The 21,407-nt window shown below is 38.2% G+C and overlaps 1 protein-coding gene across 1 annotated transcript in view; it reads left to right on the top strand.

The window, feature by feature from the left end:
* The window catches only part of TENM1 (teneurin transmembrane protein 1), a 305,637-nt gene that overhangs the window by 236,280 nt on the left and 47,950 nt on the right, over positions 1-21,407 (top strand). Inside the window, exons 18-22 of the mRNA XM_053990269.1 lie at positions 1,718-1,985; positions 6,111-6,254; positions 10,860-11,109; positions 11,969-11,989; positions 15,377-15,609. Coding sequence (XP_053846244.1) covers positions 1,718-1,985; positions 6,111-6,254; positions 10,860-11,109; positions 11,969-11,989; positions 15,377-15,609 — 916 coding nt within the window. The remainder of the gene's footprint in view (positions 1-1,717; positions 1,986-6,110; positions 6,255-10,859; positions 11,110-11,968; positions 11,990-15,376; positions 15,610-21,407) is intronic.

Consider the following 21,407-nt stretch of genomic DNA (forward strand, 5'->3'; position numbering starts at 1 on the left):
ATCATGCTTCATCCAGTTGATGGTCATAGCATTGCTTCACAGAATGTACTAAGTGAAACTAATGAACATAAATTAAGAATAACTGCTGCACACACCAGTAAGGAAAAACTGGGTCACAGTGCTCCACATGAGGTATGCCTTGGTCTTCTTTGAACAGTGGGGTACTCAAAGATGCAGTCTACTCAGACACCCTTCCCCAGTTATTTCCTTTTTTTTTTTTTTCCATTGGAGGTTTCTTAGAGTGTTGAGTTTCATTGTATGGTTCTGGGAATTGAGCAAAAATTAACTGAGAATAATAGGAGACAGAGATACATTAGCATGTATTAATGTATGAATATTTTTCCTACTTTTCTATTAAAAAAATGAAAAGGAATGTCAGATGTATGACAGAGAGGGCAGCTGGGATGTCAGCAGGAAAGAAGGGGAACACTGCAAACCAGGAACAATAAGGGAGCAGGATTTCCCTGGCAACACTACATTTCATATGTTGAAATGACAAGTGCTGGCAGGCCTCCAGCTGTACTGCAGCAATGCTGTGACAGTGATACTGTTGCAGTGTGTAAATAAAATTGGTTGAAAGTTAAGTAATCTATTGTTAAATAAGGTAAATTTAAAACTGGAAAATACAAACAAAACAGTGTGTCTTTTTCCAAGCATGATGGTTGATTCATGGTTGATTCATTAGTACAGAAATGCACTAACATCATTAACCTTGTTAACCACAGTCTAGTTTTCAGGTGGCTTTTGAGTGACTGTGGTAGCATCCTCCAAGAAGCTGTTCTCATCTCTTGCCTGTTCTTCCTCACAGTCTGTCCCAGAACAGCTCTTTTCTCTCAGGAGCTAAATCCCTTTTTGTAGCTCCAAAGCCCATATCATTCAAAAGGTCAAGGCCAAATTTCTCTTTTCACCTAACAAGCTCAGAGCCTTTGCAGTCCTTCTAGTTGCTGAGGGCCCATCTCCATTGCAGTGGGAATTGAAACCACCCCGCAGTGGGCATATCCAAGCTGGCTTTAATCCAGGTGGTTCAGACAGCAGCACTGACAGCAGGGCCCTGGGATTTGAGTTCGCTTGCACTCCCTGGGGACTTACCTGTGAGCGAGATGACTCTGATGCTCAGGCTGTTTCATCCTCACTGCTGTGTGTCCCCAGTTAGCTTGCTAGGTTCCTAATGCTGCTCCTTCATATGCTGTGCCCCTTCTTGCTGGAGCTTGGCCTGACTGCACAGATGGTTCAGCAGGAAGGGTTGTTTCCTTTCTTAACACTCTCCATGTTAAAGTTATTGTCTCCAAAGCAGGATGTATCTTGACATCATAATGTATATGATAGAAGGTGTGTGTATATTTAAAAAAAAATAACTGTATTCCAGTTAAGAGCACTTACTAAGTAAACCAAGTAATAAAGAAAAAGTAAAGCTGTACAGCTTGTATGTAAGAATATGTGCACAGATGCAGTATTTGCTCCCCAGTGTAGATAAGAGTAAAGCATCACAGGAAGAGGCTCTTTATCAAACAGACAGCCTGCCATCCAGTAAGTTGACCACACAGTGTCTGATGCTGGACATTTTGTCGTGTGCCTATTGCATTGATGAAATAAACCCAGTTGTTTCAGTGCTGCTGTGTTTACATCATAATTGTGAAACATAAAATAATTAGCTACTCTTACTATTACAGTTTTGCATTTTTCTTGGCTATAGATATAATGATGTTTTTTTTCCAAGGTGGTCCAAGAGGAAATCGCAATTCCTTCAAGTTTTGTGAAGCTCAGTTATCTCAGTAGTCGGACGCCGGGGTATAAAACTTTGCTGCGCATTATTTTGACACACACAACCATCCCTTCTGGAATGGCAAAAGTCCATCTGATAGTTGCTGTAGAAGGTCGTCTGCTTCAGAAATGGTTTCCTGCTGCAGCCAATTTGGTGTACACGTTTGCCTGGAATAAGACAGATATATATGGACAGAAGGTTTCTGGTCTGGCTGAGGCAATGGGTAGGTAGAATCACCTTGATGTAAGCAGAAGCACTCGCATACATCAAGCCAGGAAAATATGGCAGATAAATTCCTACATTCTTTTAAAATCAAATGCCTCTTTAGCTAAAGTCACTGAAGTGAATTGTATGATTTCCCAAGAACATTTATTTTCTTGTTCTTCCAATGTCATCTTTCTAATTTAATCAATTTGAAAACTCCCTTTTCCCTCAGAGAATGGTTATGTACTAATGGCATTAAATTCAGCTGTCTCTGCTTTTGAATGTTACTCTGAATATGACCTTCGGTGTGTCATTGTTTCTGTCATTTTTTGGCTGTGACATTTAAAATGTCATTTCCGCTTAGGGTTTGCAGAATTCTAACTTTTGGGCATCTTTTCTTACTACATTTCATGTCCCCAATAGTTAAAACTAATTGATTTGTTGCTTAAAGATGCTCATCCAAAAATCATCATGTTTCATAGGCTTTGTTCAGCAAGCAGCCCAGGCTATTCTGAGAATTGCTACAAAAGTGCTGTCTGTGCAAACACATTTTATTTAGCCAGCATTTTTTTTCATTAATTTCATGATTTGTTTTTTTAAGGGCTTTCTGTTTTTTTAAGTTAATTTGATGCCATGCTGTTTAATGGACTAATAGATGCTTTGTATTAGAATTACTTACTTTACAAGCAAAGCTTCATATTGTGAATCAACCCCATTCACTTTGGTAGCAGTTCTGTTTGCTTTTTTTTAGGGCAATAATAAGCAGCAGCACTGGCAGATCAGGCTGTCAGGCAAGAGTAGCAGAGCCATGCACCCTCACAAGGAATATGCTTCATTCCACATGTGAAAATGCTGTTCTGAGGGGCAGCCAGGAGCTTCCTTCAGAATCTGTTGTGTTGTCCGTGCAGGCAGAGTGGCCTGTGCAGAGGCAAAAGATGCCAGCCAGGCTCTGCAGCTCCCAGGGCCTCTGGGTGTGTGACAGTGTTACTGTGTGCTCCAGACAGGTGGTCTGGAGGCAGCTCTGTGGGGAGGCAATGGGGAAAAGGAGCATTATAGCCTTTGCCTTGTCATTTCTTCCCTGAGAATGATGCAGGCATAGACAGGGATGTCCATGATGGGTTATGAGACCAAGCTGTGGAGTATGATTACGTAATGCAATATGCAAAGGAAAAGGTCAGACGAAGCTTTTCCCAGAGCTGTGGTCCTGCTGTCTCCTTGACCACGCACAACACGAGCTGCTGCCTGCAGGGACATTCCCACGTTCTCTCCTTACCCATGGGCCACCACTCACATTCATTTGATCATGAAATGAGCCAGATCAGGAACAAATTCAGCTGAAAACTGAAGCAACCAAGGAATAAGTGATACATTTTTGGCTTCATTAGTTTCCTGATCTGTTATGAATGCTCATGCAGAAGCTCAGGTCTTCTCATTCCAGCGTACCTCACACGCTGCATTGGCCTAAAGGAGTCCAAACTCCAACCTTGGGTGTAAGATCTCCAGAACTTCTGCATCATCTCTCCCATGTGCAACTGATCTTTCACTTCTGGCTCACATCTGCAGATGGGTGGACAACTTTTTCCTGGGGTCAGTCCGGTGCTGGCGCTGACACCAAGGTTCTGAACATCCCAGGTGTGGTGTGTGGCAAGGAGCAGCAGTGCCCTTCTCAGAGATACAAGAGACCCTGTGAGGGGGCAGATCCAGCCTTGTCCCGTTGCTGATACCAGCTCTGTTTGTTTTTGCAGCGAGGGAAGGTATCAAGTGAGTTGTTGGTACATATTTGTGCAAATCCAGAAATAAAACAATATTCCAGCCTGCCCTTCGGCACTCCCATGGGTGATCAGGCAGGACCAGGTGGGTCACAGGTGCCACCTGGGGCGTTCCTCAGCACCACTACGTGTGCCCTGTGTCCAGAGGCTGCCACTGTCTCATGTCTGAGAGGGAACAGTTGACTACACTGCTCCCACTGCATTATCTAAGAGCCCTCCAATGATTCAGTACATATTTGGACTTTAAAACATTTTAATTCAAATACATAGCATGTCATGAAGTGATACTGTAGTTATTTTCCCAAATTAGGAGTAGATGAGCTTCATGTGTTTAAATATGAATAAAGCTTACACAATAGTGCTGGGTAACAACTATTAAGTTATTTAATTGGTTCTTTTTTTTTCCTTTTCCTTAAAGTTAGGTTAATTATGCTTCTTTCAAAATAGGAGCAAAAATCTTGATATTTTAAGAGCATTACTCGCATGCTTTGTTAGATTCCAATAAAGCTTTATTTAATTTGACACACAGTAGTTATTAAGGGACCTTTATCTGCATCCATTATATGAATTTTTGTCAAAATAATTTCTTCTGCCAGTATATTACCAATATTTAATAATGCATTCTGTTCAGTTTTCATTTTAATTAAATTAAATTAGAGCAGGTTGAAGTCCTAGAACTCAGGATTATAACCATCTGCTTTTGGTTTTCTAAATACTATAAACATCTATATTTTTCTTCAGGGTTATTGACAGCACTGATCACATAACCAGTTACAGAAAACAAGACTTTCTGAGCATATTTCCACATGCAAATGCTTCTGTTTAAACTTGGAGAAATGTTTGCTGGCATGTGTCCAGTCCCCACAAGCTCCTCACAAGAGGCCATTTTCTCAGAGTAACAACTGAGATGACAAAGCAGCGTTTTTTGCTCTGAATAACAGCTGAGGGGCTGCGTTAAAGGGCACACACAGCTGACCCAGGATTGAACGTGTTAGGCACATGACTGGAGGAAAGATGTTAACGTGTAGGTGGCAAATGTGAGGTTTCTTCCTAGGACAAATCTGCCCTTTATCTCTCTGCATTAACACCTAAAGACAGTGTGCTCCTTACTGAACCCTTCTGACTCATCCCAGCACAGGATGTGGCTGTTCTGGAAGTTCTCTGCCCTTTCTTGGGCTCTCAGCTCAGGGAGGTGCCCAGAAGCTCTGCTGGTGTTGGTTGTAAGAGCTCCTGTAACAGAAGAATTGGATAAAGTGGCTGCTGGACCCTCAAACTGAAACCTGTAATGTTTGAAACGTACAATATTTACAGTACTTAAGGAAATGTGATTTTTACAAGTCAGAGTTCAGCTGCAAAAATAGGTTCTTTCTAAAATGGTGAAGGAGCTCTAGAGCTGTTACTGTAAAGCACAGCTTTTAGTTTGCCATAAAACATTTATCTTACAAACAGAAATGTTCCCTGTTGGAGCTGGTCAAAATATTTTGATTGTATACAGTAATGGAATTTAGGCGGTATTAAAACTATCCATGGTTTAAGTAAAATATACCTAAAGCTTTACATAGAAAAAAGTGGAAAGAAACTATTAAAAATGTTGTTGTTTTTTTTTTTTAAATTTGTATCTTAAAATATTTTTTTAAACATTTTTATTTTGGAAAGGCTGAACTATTTCAATATTCCCTAGGTAAAATTATGAAATTTGGTGTCAAAAATATATTCTTCCTTTATGAATGGGTTTCACTGAAATCTAGTGAAGTTGGAGATCAATAATTTTTTTGAAAGGTTGGTATGTTAGAGATATCAGAAATTTTGAAGTTTTGTTTTGATTTGTCTTATGGAAACTAAAGGAAAAGGATTTTAATCAATTTGAGTTCCCAAGACCCACCATCCTTAGGGAAATTCAAGATTTTTCATCAGGTATTTTGGAAATATGCAAGCCTGTTAAGATAAATGTGTAATTCTAGAAATGTTCAGCTTGTCAATCTATTTCTGCCTAACTATAATTTTTACAGTCATCAAACAAATTAAAACCAATTTGTTTTAGCATGGATTCTTTTCTATTTAAGCTGTTATTCAGGTAATTAGCAGAAATGCAGTAAACAAGTCAGGAGTCATTGGAGGAGATTTATAATCTTATGAAATCCATAACTGATATCACAGACTATTTTCTGCTTTGAAGCAGTAGTAACCATAGCTGTAATAACATAATAATCTCTTAAAACCCTTTTTTCAAAAAAATACCATACAATAGCATGAGGCAGAGGAAAATTAGTGGCATCATTACTTGACAGATTAATATCAAAACCTGGAATGAAAAATTGCCTAGCAGTTCACAGAGGAAAAGGTAGACTGAGAGATTTTTAATTATTTGTTTGCAGTGTCGGTGGGATATGAATATGAAACATGTCCTGATTTTATTCTGTGGGAGAAGAGAACAGTAATCCTTCAAGGCTTTGAAATGGATGCTTCAAATCTGGGTGGCTGGTCTATAAACAAACACCATGTACTAAATCCACAAAGTGGTAAGTCCCTCCTTTATTAACTGCCTACACAGAAGGAGAATACAAATTTTAAAGGAATTAATTGTTCAGGTTTTAAGTGTTACACTTCCTAATGTGTAATCCTCTTTGAATGTGCACCCTCATGTATTGAGAGCTGAACTGTAAATGCCATCTGAAAGGATATTTTGAATGTTCTGGCTCCCAGGGTTTAGACATTAATACCTCTGACTCTTGCGATTGCTAACACATTGTGGTTGTTCAGATGGGAAAAGGGCAAACTAATTTGGGTTCATTCTCACACAGCTGGTATAGAAGTGCCACATTTCAGGTCAGTCTGTAGTGTGTTATATTCCCAGTGAAGCGTCTACACCCTTAATTCATCCTGTGACTGCCGCCAGTTTGTAGCAACACAGCCCCAGGCAGACAAAGTCTGCTTGATCACAGAGCAGCACTTCCAAACCCACGCTGCCAGTCCACTGTGCAGTTTTTGTGGCTGCCCAGTCTGTGGAGAAGCACAGTAAGTCACTCCTCAGTACAAGCAATCCAACACATTTCAAAGCGTTAGTAAAAAAAACCCTGTAAATGCTTTTGGTGTCATAACATTAACTCACAGACATATTCTTCAAGCATGGAGGCTTGAATATTTTTTCCCATTGCTTTTATTTTACACCTGGGGAGGTTTCTTTTCCTCTATGACTATCTATGATCAGGAACTAGTGTGACTATACTATTAAAACAATACTTGTAGATAAATTATGGGAACTATATATAGTTTTGCCAATAAACTGGTATCTCATTGTCCAGAAGAGAAACTTGAGGTCGTATTTTAGCACATATAAGTCAACAGAGTATTGGATTCAGAAAAGTTCTCTCAATTTGCTCCAGCTGAGAGTCAGTCCAATAAAATCTATTTCCATCTGCAAATTGCTGTTGATGAAGATGCATGCACAGATGTATGGCTCTCAAGTTTTACAAGTTCTGTTGCTGAATGCACAGCTACAGCATAAATATTCCAAATACAAAAGGTCAGATTTAGTTTGTAAATTATCTGGATTTCTGTTTTGATTTAAAATAGTTTGACATTTTAAACAGCAGTTCTTTCATTCCCTGTCTTATTGGTTTGTATAGATTGTCTCTTTTAAATGCCAGCTATTGACATTTAACAAAGAGAAATCTGACCTCAGTCAGCTGAGCCCCCAACTGTGAGTCCCATAGTCTGCTCCTTAGTGCCAATTTACCACTTGCATAGTTTAATTTCAAGACTAAATTGCTGGCAGTAACTCTAATTTATATGACTATCTGATAACTGCAGTGGTTACTGCTACAATTCACCCCATAGGCACTAACATGTTCTGAGATTTTGAAAAGTATACAATTATAATCCAAGCTGGGCTAAGCCAGTGCTCTCCTGAGCACAAGGAGTGTGGTGACTAATTGCTTCCTGTCCCCATCTCACTGTGTGGCTGAGAATGCTCGAGAGCACTGAGCTGTCAGCCCCAAGCCACCTCCTCTCAGATCAGCTGGGCTGTGCCCACTCCATGGATGGGGAATGTGCAGCTTCCTTCAAGAGCTGCTCCTCTTCCTCGCGTGTTCCCACTGTGCTGGACACCATCAAGGCTGAAGTCAGGGAAAGCTGCCAAACATCTTTACCCATCACCTGCAGAGACACAGGAGGGAAGGAGAGGGTATAAGGACATCTGACTTGAAATCCAGGGTCTCTTCTGTTTGCAGTTTGCATGTCAGAGCATCTGCAGTGAGGTGGCAAAGCCCAGGCTCAGGAACGTGTCAGAGGTTCCTCAGGACTATTACAGGCTTTGAGCACCCACACCTGGCTCGTGTACAACAAATTGAAAAGCAGCTAAGGGCAGAAAAACAATTACTATAACAAAGCTGGTGCACACCTACCAGAGCAGCCTGTAGGTTCATATTAAAGCAACAAAATGAAATAATGAACTGTGGTAACCAAAAGGATAAAAATAACAAGTGTGCTTCTGGTCTTACCTAGAAACAAGTGAACTGCACTTCCATTTTAGATATATAAAATGGGCTTTAAATAAGGACAAGAATATGATTCAAACTAGAATTATGTATTTTAGACTTATCTCCATGCCACCATGACGGATATGAAAAGCATTGAGTAGCCTGCTTGAGTATGAATATATTAAGATTTTTCACTTTCTAATTAAAGCATCTCCTCTGTATGTATGAAGAACTGCTCTTTTTAGAAGGATGAAACTTTTATGATTTTGAAACACTGCCACTGGATTAACTACAGAAACATAATTGGAATATAACGTTCTCTACTGCAAATTGCAATTTTATTTTCAAACTAAAACTAGAAGCACTTTGCTTGATTTACTAGTCCTGAAGAGCTTATATCTAACTTCAGCCATTAAGCCTGGTCGCCCAGCAGGTCTGCTACTGTGCACAACATTCCTGCTCAGAGCCAGGGTAGATATTCTTCTTTCCCTCCCCATGAAGGTTGCTCATTTTAGAGAAGTTACAAAATAAACTGAGTAACAAGAAATAGATGCAATTTTACAGACTTGCAATTCATAGTAATGTGGAGGTACATGTATTGACATGCAGAAACCTTAGCAAGGGAAAACTGTTCTACTGCCAGATGTAAGGATTTACAAAAAGAAAGAAAAAAAAAATGATGCCCAATTCCAGCAGAATTGATGTGAAATAACAAATATTGTCCCAATGTGGCTGTCATTGGAAACTCAGTTTTTTGAAATGTATGCAATTTTGCATCAGTCTGGCTGTTAGGTTAACAAAGGATCACATCCTGTCCTCAGCTATACTCCACTGCTTTTTTCCCCACTTTCGTTTCCTCACCAGTTTGGAGGTTTGATCACTTCTAATTTGTGACATGATTAGAATTTCATGTTTTCTGGTACAGAGGTTTTTGTCAGTTTTGGAAGATCAGCAGGGCATTTCTCATAATCAAGAAGAAAACAGATACCATAAATATTAGTTCCTACATTGAGGTCTTTTAAAGACACCTGTATCTCATGAATACAAATGAATGGGATATTAACCAATTTTTCAGGATGTTATTTGAATTAATTTTTTTTCTGATGGGCAAGTGCACTGATTCCATTTTTATTTATCTGACGCAAGGAGGAGTAATTTTAGAGGGACTTTATACTTTAAGGTAGTTTCAACCCCAGTGCAACAGAACATCGACTGAAATTAAAGCAGCAGCTTGAAAGCCTGATATTAAGCACACACTTAAATTTATTGACAGTAAAACATATTCTCCAGAGCCCTAATTATTTACTGGCATTTGTAAGGATGTTGAAGGATTACCTTAAAGTTGTAATTTCAGACAAAGGACAGCATCTTCATTTGATAGTATTTTTATCCACTGCATAAGAGAGAATATTGCCATTTATTTTACTGTCATATTTCTAGGATGCTTTTTTTTTAAGCCATCTTTCAAACAAATCTGTGCATTCTGTCCTCTATTGTTCATAGATTTTTTTTTTTTAATATAATTCTCTTCAAAATAGCTGTGGTAACATTCAGTAATTTCCAAGGTGAATTTTATCTTCAGATTTACCTGAAAAGTTTAAATAGAAGTTGATAGAGACAATACATAAATACATTTGCTGTACTTTGGGAAAACTCAAGACATGTCTCACCATGTACTTCCAGCAGTGTCTAGAATATTCTCATTTCCCAGCATGAGTCCACCAGACAGTAAATTCCCTTGTGTTTGTTCTTTAATAGTGCCAATTTTCTGATGAAGTACTGGGCCTTTCAAGGGAAATAAGAAATTTTGGACTAGGATCTAAAAGAGTACCTATCTTCTGTTTGCAGTAGCCAAATTCTTGCAATAACATGTCATTTCAAAGATAATTCTTAAATATATTACCACATTGTTACTTAAAATAAACACTAAGCTGTCAGCTTGAGAAAATACATCTTTGTACTAGTTCTGGTATCACCAACCTAGTAATTGGGAAGACTTTGAACAGTGTATGCTGCAGAGCAGTGCTAGAATAAACTGTTCTAGCCTTTATGGCAGAAGGTAGGATATTGCTGGGAAGACATTCACTGGTGCCTCACAGTTGCTCCTTGACTCTTAACCTGGCTTTACTGCACTTGGCACCATTTTCATATACCATGAAGGACTCACAGTTGAATTTAAATATTGATTTTGTACTGCCACTCAGTGCTCTTTTGTGAAAAATGCATAGTGGTCATGCTATTAATCTCCTTTAATTAAATATTCAAACTGCCTAAGAAATTCCTCTGCTACCTAATAAAAATTTATGAAGAAAATGAATTTTAAAGCAGTAATCCCCAAGAAATCAGATAGCATTGCAATTAGCAGTCAATTTGTTAGAGCATTAACCAACCATGAGTTTTCCTCCTGATGTTGGTTCTAAAATAGCCACTAGCCACTGCTGAACAAAATGGTGACAGTGAAGCTTGGGATGAACAAAATTGAAAAAGATTAGTGGAACCCTGTGACAGTCTTTAAAATATCAGATGTTTGTTGCTGTTTTGGTCATCTGGTTTTCTAGAGGATTTTGTAATCCAAAACCACAGAATAGTTTAAATGCCATACATTTGCTTATTTTCTCTCTGTTTTCTTCCCTCCCCTCCCTTTAGGAATTGTGCACAAAGGAAATGGGGAAAACATGTTCATTTCCCAGCAGCCTCCAGTCATCTCCACTGTGATGGGCAATGGACACCAGAGGAGTGTCTCTTGCTCCAACTGCAATGGGCTTGCCCTCAACAGCAAACTCTTTGCCCCAGTTGCACTGGCTTCTGGGCCTGATGGAAGTGTCTATATTGGGGATTTCAATTATGTCAGACGGATCTTCCCCTCTGGAAATTCCATTGGCATATTAGAATTAAGGTAAAAAAAATAATTGGCTTTCCTTGATCAGTGTGCATAATCCTGGCTGTGATATGCCTGTGAAAACTAGGGTGAGCTTTTATTCCTTGGGACTTGACAAATAGTCATGTGGTTTTGTGGCCATGTGTGTCATCAACTATCAAACCAACTTACCAGAAAATTTACACTTACTTGTAGTCATTAGTTAAAAAGAATGTTTTAAGTGGCCTGTAGAATAGGTCTTGCATAATGAATTTCTGCAAAATGCAGCATTAATAAAGCTGATTTTTCTTCATGTGAGGTTTTCCATACATTTTCTCCAATAGTTAAAATATACCATGATGCATATTTTTGAAAAAAGCTGCATGATTCCGCAGCAAACATGCAGAGTATCGTGTCAAGTCACAGCTCTGGGCCTATAGACTTACCATGTTTACAATTAATGCACTGTTTCTCATGAGCAGAGGATGGGGCTCAGTTTAAGCAGACAGGAGCAAACCTGGCATCACAGACTGCCAGAGGCTGAGCCTGGGCTACCCTTAATTACCCTGTAATTATCACCCCAGCTTCCCATTCCCTTTGAGGGACACAGGGGAAGGCGGGAAATATTTTGGACATTAATGCGTGAAATTTCTCTTATTTAACATCCACCTAGCTAACATTGCTGGTAATGATTCTGTGTGCTGATTGTTCAGAATTAACTTGGCGATGCATGGGCAGTGCAAAGGAAACAGTTTGAGAGAAAGAAATACCAAGAGGATAAACAGTATTTTGTTAGTGGGGTACAGGTCTGTGAGCAGTCAAGCAAAGAACATAGTTCAGTCAAGGACTAACATTTCTTGTCTTTCTCTTTCCTTTTAAACCTGATCTGCCTTTCCAGGAATAGAGACACAAGGCACAGGTAAGTAAAATGTAGTAACTGGTGTGTGGGCCACGTTCGAGGAGACAGTCTTACAAAAGTCCTGTAAAAGTCTGGATATAGAGAAACATTCTGAATTTAATAAATAGAAATGATAAAAAATACAAATGTTAATCTAATTCACCTTTATTTATAGTTCAGAAAGTTTGATTTGTTCTTGTTAAAGGAGTAAAGTCTCCCTCTAAAAATCAGTTTCCTGATCACCAAGAAGAGTTGGACAGGTTTAAAACTGAACATTGAGAGTACATTTCATAGCTGTCATACCCATTTCACACGGTGTTTAACTGATCACAGATATAGCCATCCAAGGAAGCAGGAGTTTTAGCTACTAAAAAAATAGTTTAAAAGGCTACAGAAACACACTGTACTTTAATAGACTGTGCTTCAGAGGTTCTGGGGTACCATGAGCTTTAAAACCTGCCAGTTCTAGAGTGCACGGCAGAGCCCAGAACTGAAGATGCTGTGTCAAAGCTCAGTCCTTGTTGCTCCAGCTAAAGACAAAACAAGTGGCTCTCCCCCTTTCCAGCTGGCATTTTAGCATTGCAATTCTGGGATTTCTTTAAAGGGGTGAACATTGCACATTCAGCTTCTGCGACAGACGGTGAGGGAGTTGGTTCCAACAATCCAGCTGCAGAAGTGATGTTGCATGCTAGAAAGAAACAGCAAGGCACTCTGCCTCCTTAGAAATAAACTTCTTAGCATTCCAGTACTTAAATGAGATAAATAAACCAGCACTATTACAATATAAGACAGTAACTTCATGGCATGGTAGGGAGCAGAGTGTGGACTGAGCTGTTTACGGTGTGAGAGTGTTGGTTGGAATTGCTCACTTTAGCCACAGGACTGCTATTGAATACTGTAAATTATTTACCAGATTATGTCACATTTCATATATTTTACAATTAAAAAGGAAGATTAATTCCTAGTTGGTAAGTACAAGGTTCCATTTTTTAACTGAAGTGTTGTTTCCACTTGCTTTAAACTGACTGGTGTGTTTGTAAACTAAATTTCCCTATAATGCATTAAAAACATAAATCAGCTTTTACATTTAGAAGTTTCTTTCGTAAAGTAGATTTTTTCTTTTTAATACCTGTTCACTAGTACTAGTTTCTTGAGATGAGCTTCAACCTTAATTAATTATGACAATATTCAAGTACCCCAGCCCTATTAACTACAATAATGTCTCTGTCACTATTCTGTCCAAGTGAATTTTGTAGAAAATACAAGGAAATCACTTGAAGTTAACATAGTGTCTGAGGTGATAGGGGAGTACTCAACAATCCCACTGTGTGCCATTCTCTTGAGGCTGTAAAGGTCATAGTCGTGGTGGAAATTTATAGAATGCTCAAAGAAACATGTAGAAGCAGCAGGTAAAAGATGGCTCCTGACAATCCAGGCAGGAAAAGGCTTCAAAATCCAGTCCTCTACACAACTTTTAGCCTCCAAAAGAGTTCTTTTTACCATGTAAAAAAGACAATACTGTGTAAAAAGGGAGAATTGCGCAACCAGTAAACAGAAAATGCCACTGATCTTATTTTTGACTGTTCACAAATACCTTAGCCCCTTTGTTTTTCTTGTCATCATGATTTCAATAAGCTACAGCAAAGCTGTTTAACTGGTAAAAATGGAAACTAAACTTCAAGAAAAATACAGAGTAAAATTTAGTACAGAATACTACTGAAAAGATCAATTTTAAATCTTAGTCTACTTCATATGGTTTTTAAAAGGCTAATTTAAATCAACTCAGATTTATATCTGATTACAATCTTCTGCAGAAATAGCAAGTTTTTTTGTGTTCCATTTTTCACTAGTACTCTTTAAGCATTTTAGTATGCAAGGCTTTAAGCATAAACATGAAGAGTTTTCTAACAGCTGGTCTATTAAATCTAACGACAAGGATGACAGAAAATGTGTCTACAAGGAGAATATAGAGTGACCCCTGGTTCTCTGCAGTTTCTGCACACTGAACAACATGTTTATTTAAAATCTAGAATTCTCCTTGCAACTTTTTATTTAAAAGTCATCATTTGGCTGGCCAGTCACTCCTGACCTCAATCCAGACAGCAAAATTTATTCTTGATATTTCCAACATACAAATATTATAGTGGTGATACCTTGGCATTAATTGCTTTTAGCTCATCCTCTTACTCATCTTTCATCATACCACTGCCCTCTCATTCCCTGTCTTTACTAGAACTGGATTTCACATCTGTTCCCCAGCTCTGGGACTATCACTGAGTGTTGTCAAACCCACCACAAACAGAACTGGCCTAGGAGAGAGGAGGAACTCACTTCACAACTTTGTTGCAGCAATCCTAAGTGTTAGTTAATTGTATCAATATCAATAAAATCTCTCCTAAAAAATAAGAAGGGGGGGAGAAATTTATCATTTCTTTAATCTAACTGGGCATATATAACCCAGCCACTTTTCAGAAATCTCCTCCTCCCCCTTAGAGGAGCACATTAGTTGCTAAAAATGTTGTCTGAGCACCTAAACTCTCAGCCTGTGCCTCTCTCCCACCATTTCAGTAACCAGGTGTGTGATTGAAATTTCTGTCTGGGTTTTTAGTCAGGCCCCACTGCAGGCTCAGCAGGTTCAGGACACTAGCATGATGTGCCATGTGCTTTAAAAAATTTCTTCTAACTGGAAATTAACTTTGCACTGAAAAAGAAACTAAGTCTTACTAGATAATAAATGCAGCCCAGTTTTCAGATTAGAATTTATGATCTCCACCATTTAATTAACATATGTAAATATTTTTTAAAATAACATTTTATAATCTCAATAAGGCAGTGACAGTGCATGAATTATGGTGCATTAATTCATCCCTGGTTGCACTGACAGTACTTGGCCTTCTGCCTTGCTCTGACAATACAGACGGCATGAATTAAGGCACCATATTTCACACCTTCATATTTCCTAAGGTTTAGAAACAGATAAAAATAACCAAGAGTGGGTATTTGTGCCCATGGAGAACAGCCTGTGATTCACTTTGCTGCAACTCATAGATTTGTTTTCAGTGCCAAGAGTACTAGGAGGTATCAGATATAGAAAAATGATCTTGCTTTTGATAGTAATAATTATAACTAAGCTGAAGTCCCTCCAGTTAGCTTTATTCTGAGTGGTTTGGTACTGATGGGCAGACCAACTGTCCCAGTAGCAGTCTCTGCCCCAGCTCCCTGACCCATAACTCACTGGTCAGGCTCTGTAGCAGGACACTGGTGGTGTTTTGAGCTGCTCTCACACCTCTGTCCTTTTCAGATCTCTGAGCTGATGTCTTCAGATAAGTACAGTACAATTGTGAAGCTGCCACAGAGACGTAAAAGACAAAAACAAGTTGATTTTGATGCTTTTCTCTTCTGTTTTAGTACGAGTCCTGCACATAAATATTATTTGGCTGTTGATCCAGTGTCAGAATCCCTTTACTTATCAGATACCAACACCAGAAAAGTCTACAAAGCAAAGTCTCTCACTGAAACAAAGGATCTGGCCAAAAATGCAGACGTGGTGGCAGGAACAGGTGATCAGTGCCTTCCTTTCGACCAGAGTCACTGTGGGGATGGTGGAAAGGCATCTGAGGCCTCTCTCAACAGCCCAAGAGGTAAGAAAAGACTCAATCTGGGGTCCTTAGTGTTGGTCACCTGTATTTCCTTTCATTATTTAGGAACTCAGATGCAACTGGATGAACGTAAATGTGTCTGTGGCAATGATTTAACCAACTATTAAGCCAAATCACTTTATGGGGTTTACTCATGTCTGCAGTACAACCAGTCCTTTATGAGGGACCAGCATGGGCAGCAGGCTTCAGCTTGAATCCTCTGATTACTCTTCCCTGCATGACAACACTCCTCTTTCATTACCTTTCAATTGCAAGGTGGCAACATTTAATTATATATAACTCTTAAGCAAATTATATGGTTTCAAAGTCCAGTTTTTAGATTTTATGCATCAGGTGAGTGTTGTAATGTTAACAGAGCTTACTCATACACAGTAAGTCAGGGCTGTTCAAATCAGCCAGCAAAATCGAGTTTATTTGGAGCTCTAGTTTGTCCTTTCTTATTAACACATTTTGCAAAAAAATGAGCATCTCCCCTGCTGCACATGAAATAAGCATTTTACTGCAGCCTTCCCTGTCAGAGTACATCCAGTATTGTCACAGGCAAAATGCATGTGAAGCCTTGAATCCCCACCAAAGCCACAATTAATCTCCTTGCAGTGTGCACTAGAACTGTGATAAAGTCTCTGGATTTGGTGCTCTAAAGCAGCTGATCACCCTCAGCTCCCACTGAAATCCCTGGAACAAAGGGTACTCAGCAGCTCCCAAGGCAGAGCCCTGCGTGGGCTGTGCTGTGCTTCCCCCACCCCTGCTCACTGCTGGCTCCAAGGAAGGGGTTTGATTATTTTTCCTGAGCTAATAAAGGAAGGCTGTGCATCAGTAGGAAATTAGAATGTATATCCAGGCAGAAATACCTCTAAGACAAGCAAATAATCCTGGTTTAAGGTTTAGCAAGAGACACATTGTAATTATAGAGTGACTTTAACATGTCTTTAATGATAGAAGGTAAGTGTGAGGTAAGTACAAATAAATGTTAATCTTCAGGCACCTAATTAATGTAATGAATCACTTCTAAAAATAGTAGAAAACAAAGGTTTTCAGATACTTTATCAGGAAAGTGTGATTCTGTGAAAGTGATCAATGTTTTATTTCTGATTACAATTTATTATATCCAATTACAATACAATCAGTTGTTCCATCTTATTTTCTTAGTGGGGAAATATGTTGATGAAAATGTTGTGATACACTGTTTAGTTTAAAGATACTCATACTTACTTACTTAATAGAAGATTCTAGTCATAAAGAAATGAGGAGGAATAAAAACACAAGTCAGGAGTTCTTGGGCAGCCAGTAATTATTAAAAAGAAATTGTCAGCAGACAATGCCTCTTCTATTGGCAAATTCAGGCAATGACTCCCAGGTGCTTTAGAATTATGCATCGCCTCTAAATAACATCAGTTTGAAGTGATCTGATTTTTATGTTTCTATTTTAATCTCGAGGAAGTCTGGGCTGCCACCTGCCTTTTTGTGCAGGCCCTAACAAAATGCAGCATCAGCTCGTGGTCACCAGCAGTGTGATCAGTGTAGCACTGTAACAGCGTAGCAGCTACAGGTCCTTGTTTTCCCCTGAACAGTAAGAGGTTGAATAACCCTGGAAAGTAGAAGGAAGTGTTTGCCTGGTACCCATAGATCTTTATTAAGAAACAGAAATGTCTCCCATACTCTGTAGTTTTAGAGATTCTTTTGGATCACTTATTTTGCTTTGAAATACTTGTCAAGTCAAAAGATGTCATATTTCTATTGAAATTACATTCAAACAGTATAAAGAAAACTGTTTTCTCTAGGAAGCAGGAAATTTTGACAAAAACATTTTAACCACGTTTAAAAATCCTTGGACATACAGACAGACAGTGTTATATAGCATTTGACCAAAGAAATAAATGATTTTTTTCTGATTTCATACCTCTGAGATTTTTACAGTGCAACAATAGGTCCCTGACAGAGTAATTGCCAAGTTATTAAATAGAATCACTTGCATTATTCAATGAATAATTTTTATTTATTTTTTAAGCTGATACAGGAATATTATTAGCTTTTTTACTTTGCTTGCCTTCTTGTTTTTGTCCTGAGTATTCTTTTTCCCATTATAAATGAAAAATAAATTTCCCCCTTACTTGATAGAAAAATAGTATGTGAAAAAGGACTCCATTTAGTGGTTGTCTGACCTTGTTAGTTATATCTTAAAAGTTGGACTCTAATTTTTGCTACTAGCTGCTTGTATAAGCACATAAAAGGTTATCTAGGGGACTCTGTTTATCCATTTGCAAAATTGATAAGAAATACCTACTCTGTAACACTTGTGAAACTTAATCCTGTTTGGTAACATCCTCAAAGCTATGTTAATAGGTGGAAATTCAAATTCTCTCTCTTACTCACTTTTCTGGATGAAAGTTGCTTTGAAAAGTACTTTAAGTTTTCTGAACTCATACCTATTTTTTTAGTTCCTTGAACATGCAGGGAGGTTTGAGGAAAGCCCTGGATTGTTATTTAATTATTTCTTTCATCAGTGTTTATTTCTCATTATCTTTATTTGGCAAGACTGCCTTTGCCTAGTGACCAGGAATTAAATGCCAGACAGGAAAATATAATGAAGTAACACTAATCAATTCTGATTTCATCCTTCCACAACTTTCATTTTACAGGTAGCAAACACATGTAGCTTTGTTCAGTCTGTTCCTGATTTTCTGTGAAGGACTGGAGATGGGGCTTAGTGAATATTAATCTTGCACTATTGTATGTTGGGCTGACTTTGAAAGATGCTTTTAAACATGCATGGCTGATGTAGTTGAAATTTGAACTTCAATATATTATTTTTACTGCAACTTTCTTTAATTCTGTAGAGATCTCAGACTAATGAGTCATGTAATAGATGACCAAGTACTTAAGTAGAATGTGAAATAATACAAGGTTGGGACATAAAATAAGATCTGTGACAAGCTGAACACATTTATTACACAAGAAGATATTGAAAATGAAGAAGTAACTACACAAGATATTAATCATTGACTGAATTCCAATCACTTGAACTTTTCCAAGTAACAGATTTTAATTTTGGGGTAGGGAATTCTGTTTGGTGGGTTTGGAGATTTTTTTAATAGAAATTATTTATGGCACATCTAGTTGCCAGTGCTATCTTTTAAACAATCTGATTAGTATTTATGATAAGGTACTTGAGGATCACGTTCTGGTTTTAACTAGATTAGTCATCGAGTATTGGAGCAGTAAGAGGCACAAAATGAGTGGAAATGCTTGGGACTTGTACTTAGCCCTGCAAAGCCAGTGCTTGAATCAACACCATTAAACACTTACCTACTCTGCCCTTCTGAAATCAGTGGGCTTTAGACCTGTAAATAGATTTGACTTTCTAAGCATAATTGACAGAGGCAGTGAGAGTTTGAGACAATCAAGTTACCACATTCTTGCTGAGCTCCAGTGTCTCCCAGGCAGCAGGGTAAGAAAAGTGTCCGAATGACATCCGATTTCCATTACCTTGTGTCTGTGAGCAGCACTCACACACGACAGCTCTGCTGGAAATGCAAGCTGTGTAACTTCTGTGAAAACAGTAGGTGCCTCCAGTGATGCCACCCTAAACATCAGGGTGATTTACACCTTTTGGAAACCCAAGGACTAAATTTAAAGATGTAAACATTTAAGGTCCTGCAGTGTCTGCTTTTTAATTCCTGGGTTCAGACCAGCATCTAGAACTAGGTGCACACACTGTGCAAGCCACATCAGTGCCTCGAGAAATTTGAGTGCACTCTGAGTACAGAGTACGTGGATGCACTGCAGTGACCTCACTGCAGATGCAGTGACCTCAAACAAAGCACCAGGGGAATGGAGAAGGTTGGGATAAGTTCTAAATCCCATGCACAAAAATACCTTATCCACAGCTGCAGCAAAGAACTTTTTCACTCAGACCAATGGCCATGAGATAGAAACGCAAATTAAGCATAATGTAAAAAGCAGTTCTGCCGTGTAGTTTTATCTATTTTGCTTGCAATTACTTTACTAAGGAAATACTACTTTAAAAAATCAAGCTTTTGAAGATGTGTTCATCCTTAGTAGCTTGCATCCTGAAATAATCAGTCTTGTTGCTCCTCATCCTCAGCAATACATTCTAAAGTAAATAAAGTTGTAACAACTGCTCAGACTAAACCTTTACTCTTGTCAAATGGCAGTAGCCCATTTAGGACTGTTTCTGTTCAGCTAGAAGATTCCTTTTACTTTCAGTAGGATGCACAACCAAATTCCTATTATAGCCTTTTGTGACAACAGATGCACTTGCCAAAGGTAATGATTAATGCTATTTTTCCAGCAATCTTTGCTATTCTGCAAATTCCTAAGACCTTTTTAACCTCTCCATGGAATTCAAAAAGGAAAGTAGAATGGGGTGAGATTTTTCATTAGCAGTATATAAAGTTAGAAATAGACAAGCAAAAGTAATTTGCAGCCTCAAGTCATTGTCATACATGCATCATAAAATCTGCAAAAAAAAACCAATCTCATGCCATTTTTATTCATTTAAATTTATTCCTTATTTTTCTCTTCAGTAGCCTTAGCTACCTATGATTTCCAAAGTATGGGAAACTTGTAGAACATTGTAAACTTTTTGGATAGCAGGTTTTTTTCCTAAATTTCATCCAACATTCATCTAAATTCATAAATCATTCACTTTTCTATTCACCCATGTCAGCAGGATGACCCCAGTCATCATGTCTCAGGCTGGAAGCTGAACATTTTCATTCACAGTCAGTAGTTAAAAACGCTGTTTGCTTCAAGTCTACTGATCTGCCTCTAAAGAGAACAGCACTCAAGTGCAAGTACTGAAGTCGTGTTCCAACTGACAAAGAACTCCTGAATATTTTGCAGCTAGTGCTGAGACAGTAAGGAAGTAAAGATGACAAAGATCACAAGGCAACAGACTGCAAATCACTTGAATCATATTTTGAGTGGTGTATTATGGTAACCTATAAATAACTAATTGCATAAAATTGCTTTAGTTCCTAGATGGCAGCTTTAATTAAAAGCACCAAAGACATTTAGAAGTTTAGAAATGGATGGCATGCAATTTGCCCTTTTAGCACCATAAAATGGTAATTAACCAATTTGATTCACTTCTTCCTATTAAAAGTTTTATGAGAATCACAAGTTCCTTCTAAATACTGTTGTTCTTCAGCAGAAGGTGGCATTCTCTTTTATCCATCCTCACCAGTAGCTGTAGATGTTGTTTTAAAAATTCTTCAGAAATTTAATTAGAAGTTTTCAATATAGAATGGTCATTTGTAAGTTTTCAGCTGTGCAAAGTGTTAAGTAGAACTTCTAGAAGTAGGCAACATATAGTTCTAGCTGCTATTTATTGACATGTTTGAAAAGGATTTGTTCCCAAAAAAAAGCTTCTCTTACAATACAAGTGTGGGATATGATATAGGGTAAAAAAAAAAAAAATCTTAATAGGGAACTTACTATATTACTTTAAATCCATATTTTTAGCACTATAGTGTTAACTTCTGAAATGCCAAAATTTCTAGACTGAATGACTGTATTTTGAATTTATACTTATGATAACTACACAAAAAGCAATCCGTTGCTTTCTGAGTGCTATTTGCATTTATAATGGCGTGTGTATGTGCACTAAGGCAGAGCTGTCAAGTAGCTTCAACTACTCTGAAGAGCAAATAACAGGAGAGGTTATAGTCATCCTTCTGTGTTTATCATAGGTGTACCCAGCCCCTGTACTAATTATTATTTGTTGGAAAAAATTGTTACGAAAAGGAAAACTTTCT

The sequence above is a fragment of the Vidua macroura genome, chromosome 14, assembly GCF_024509145.1.
Source record: "Vidua macroura isolate BioBank_ID:100142 chromosome 14, ASM2450914v1, whole genome shotgun sequence".
Taxonomy (NCBI): Eukaryota; Metazoa; Chordata; class Aves; order Passeriformes; family Viduidae; genus Vidua; species Vidua macroura.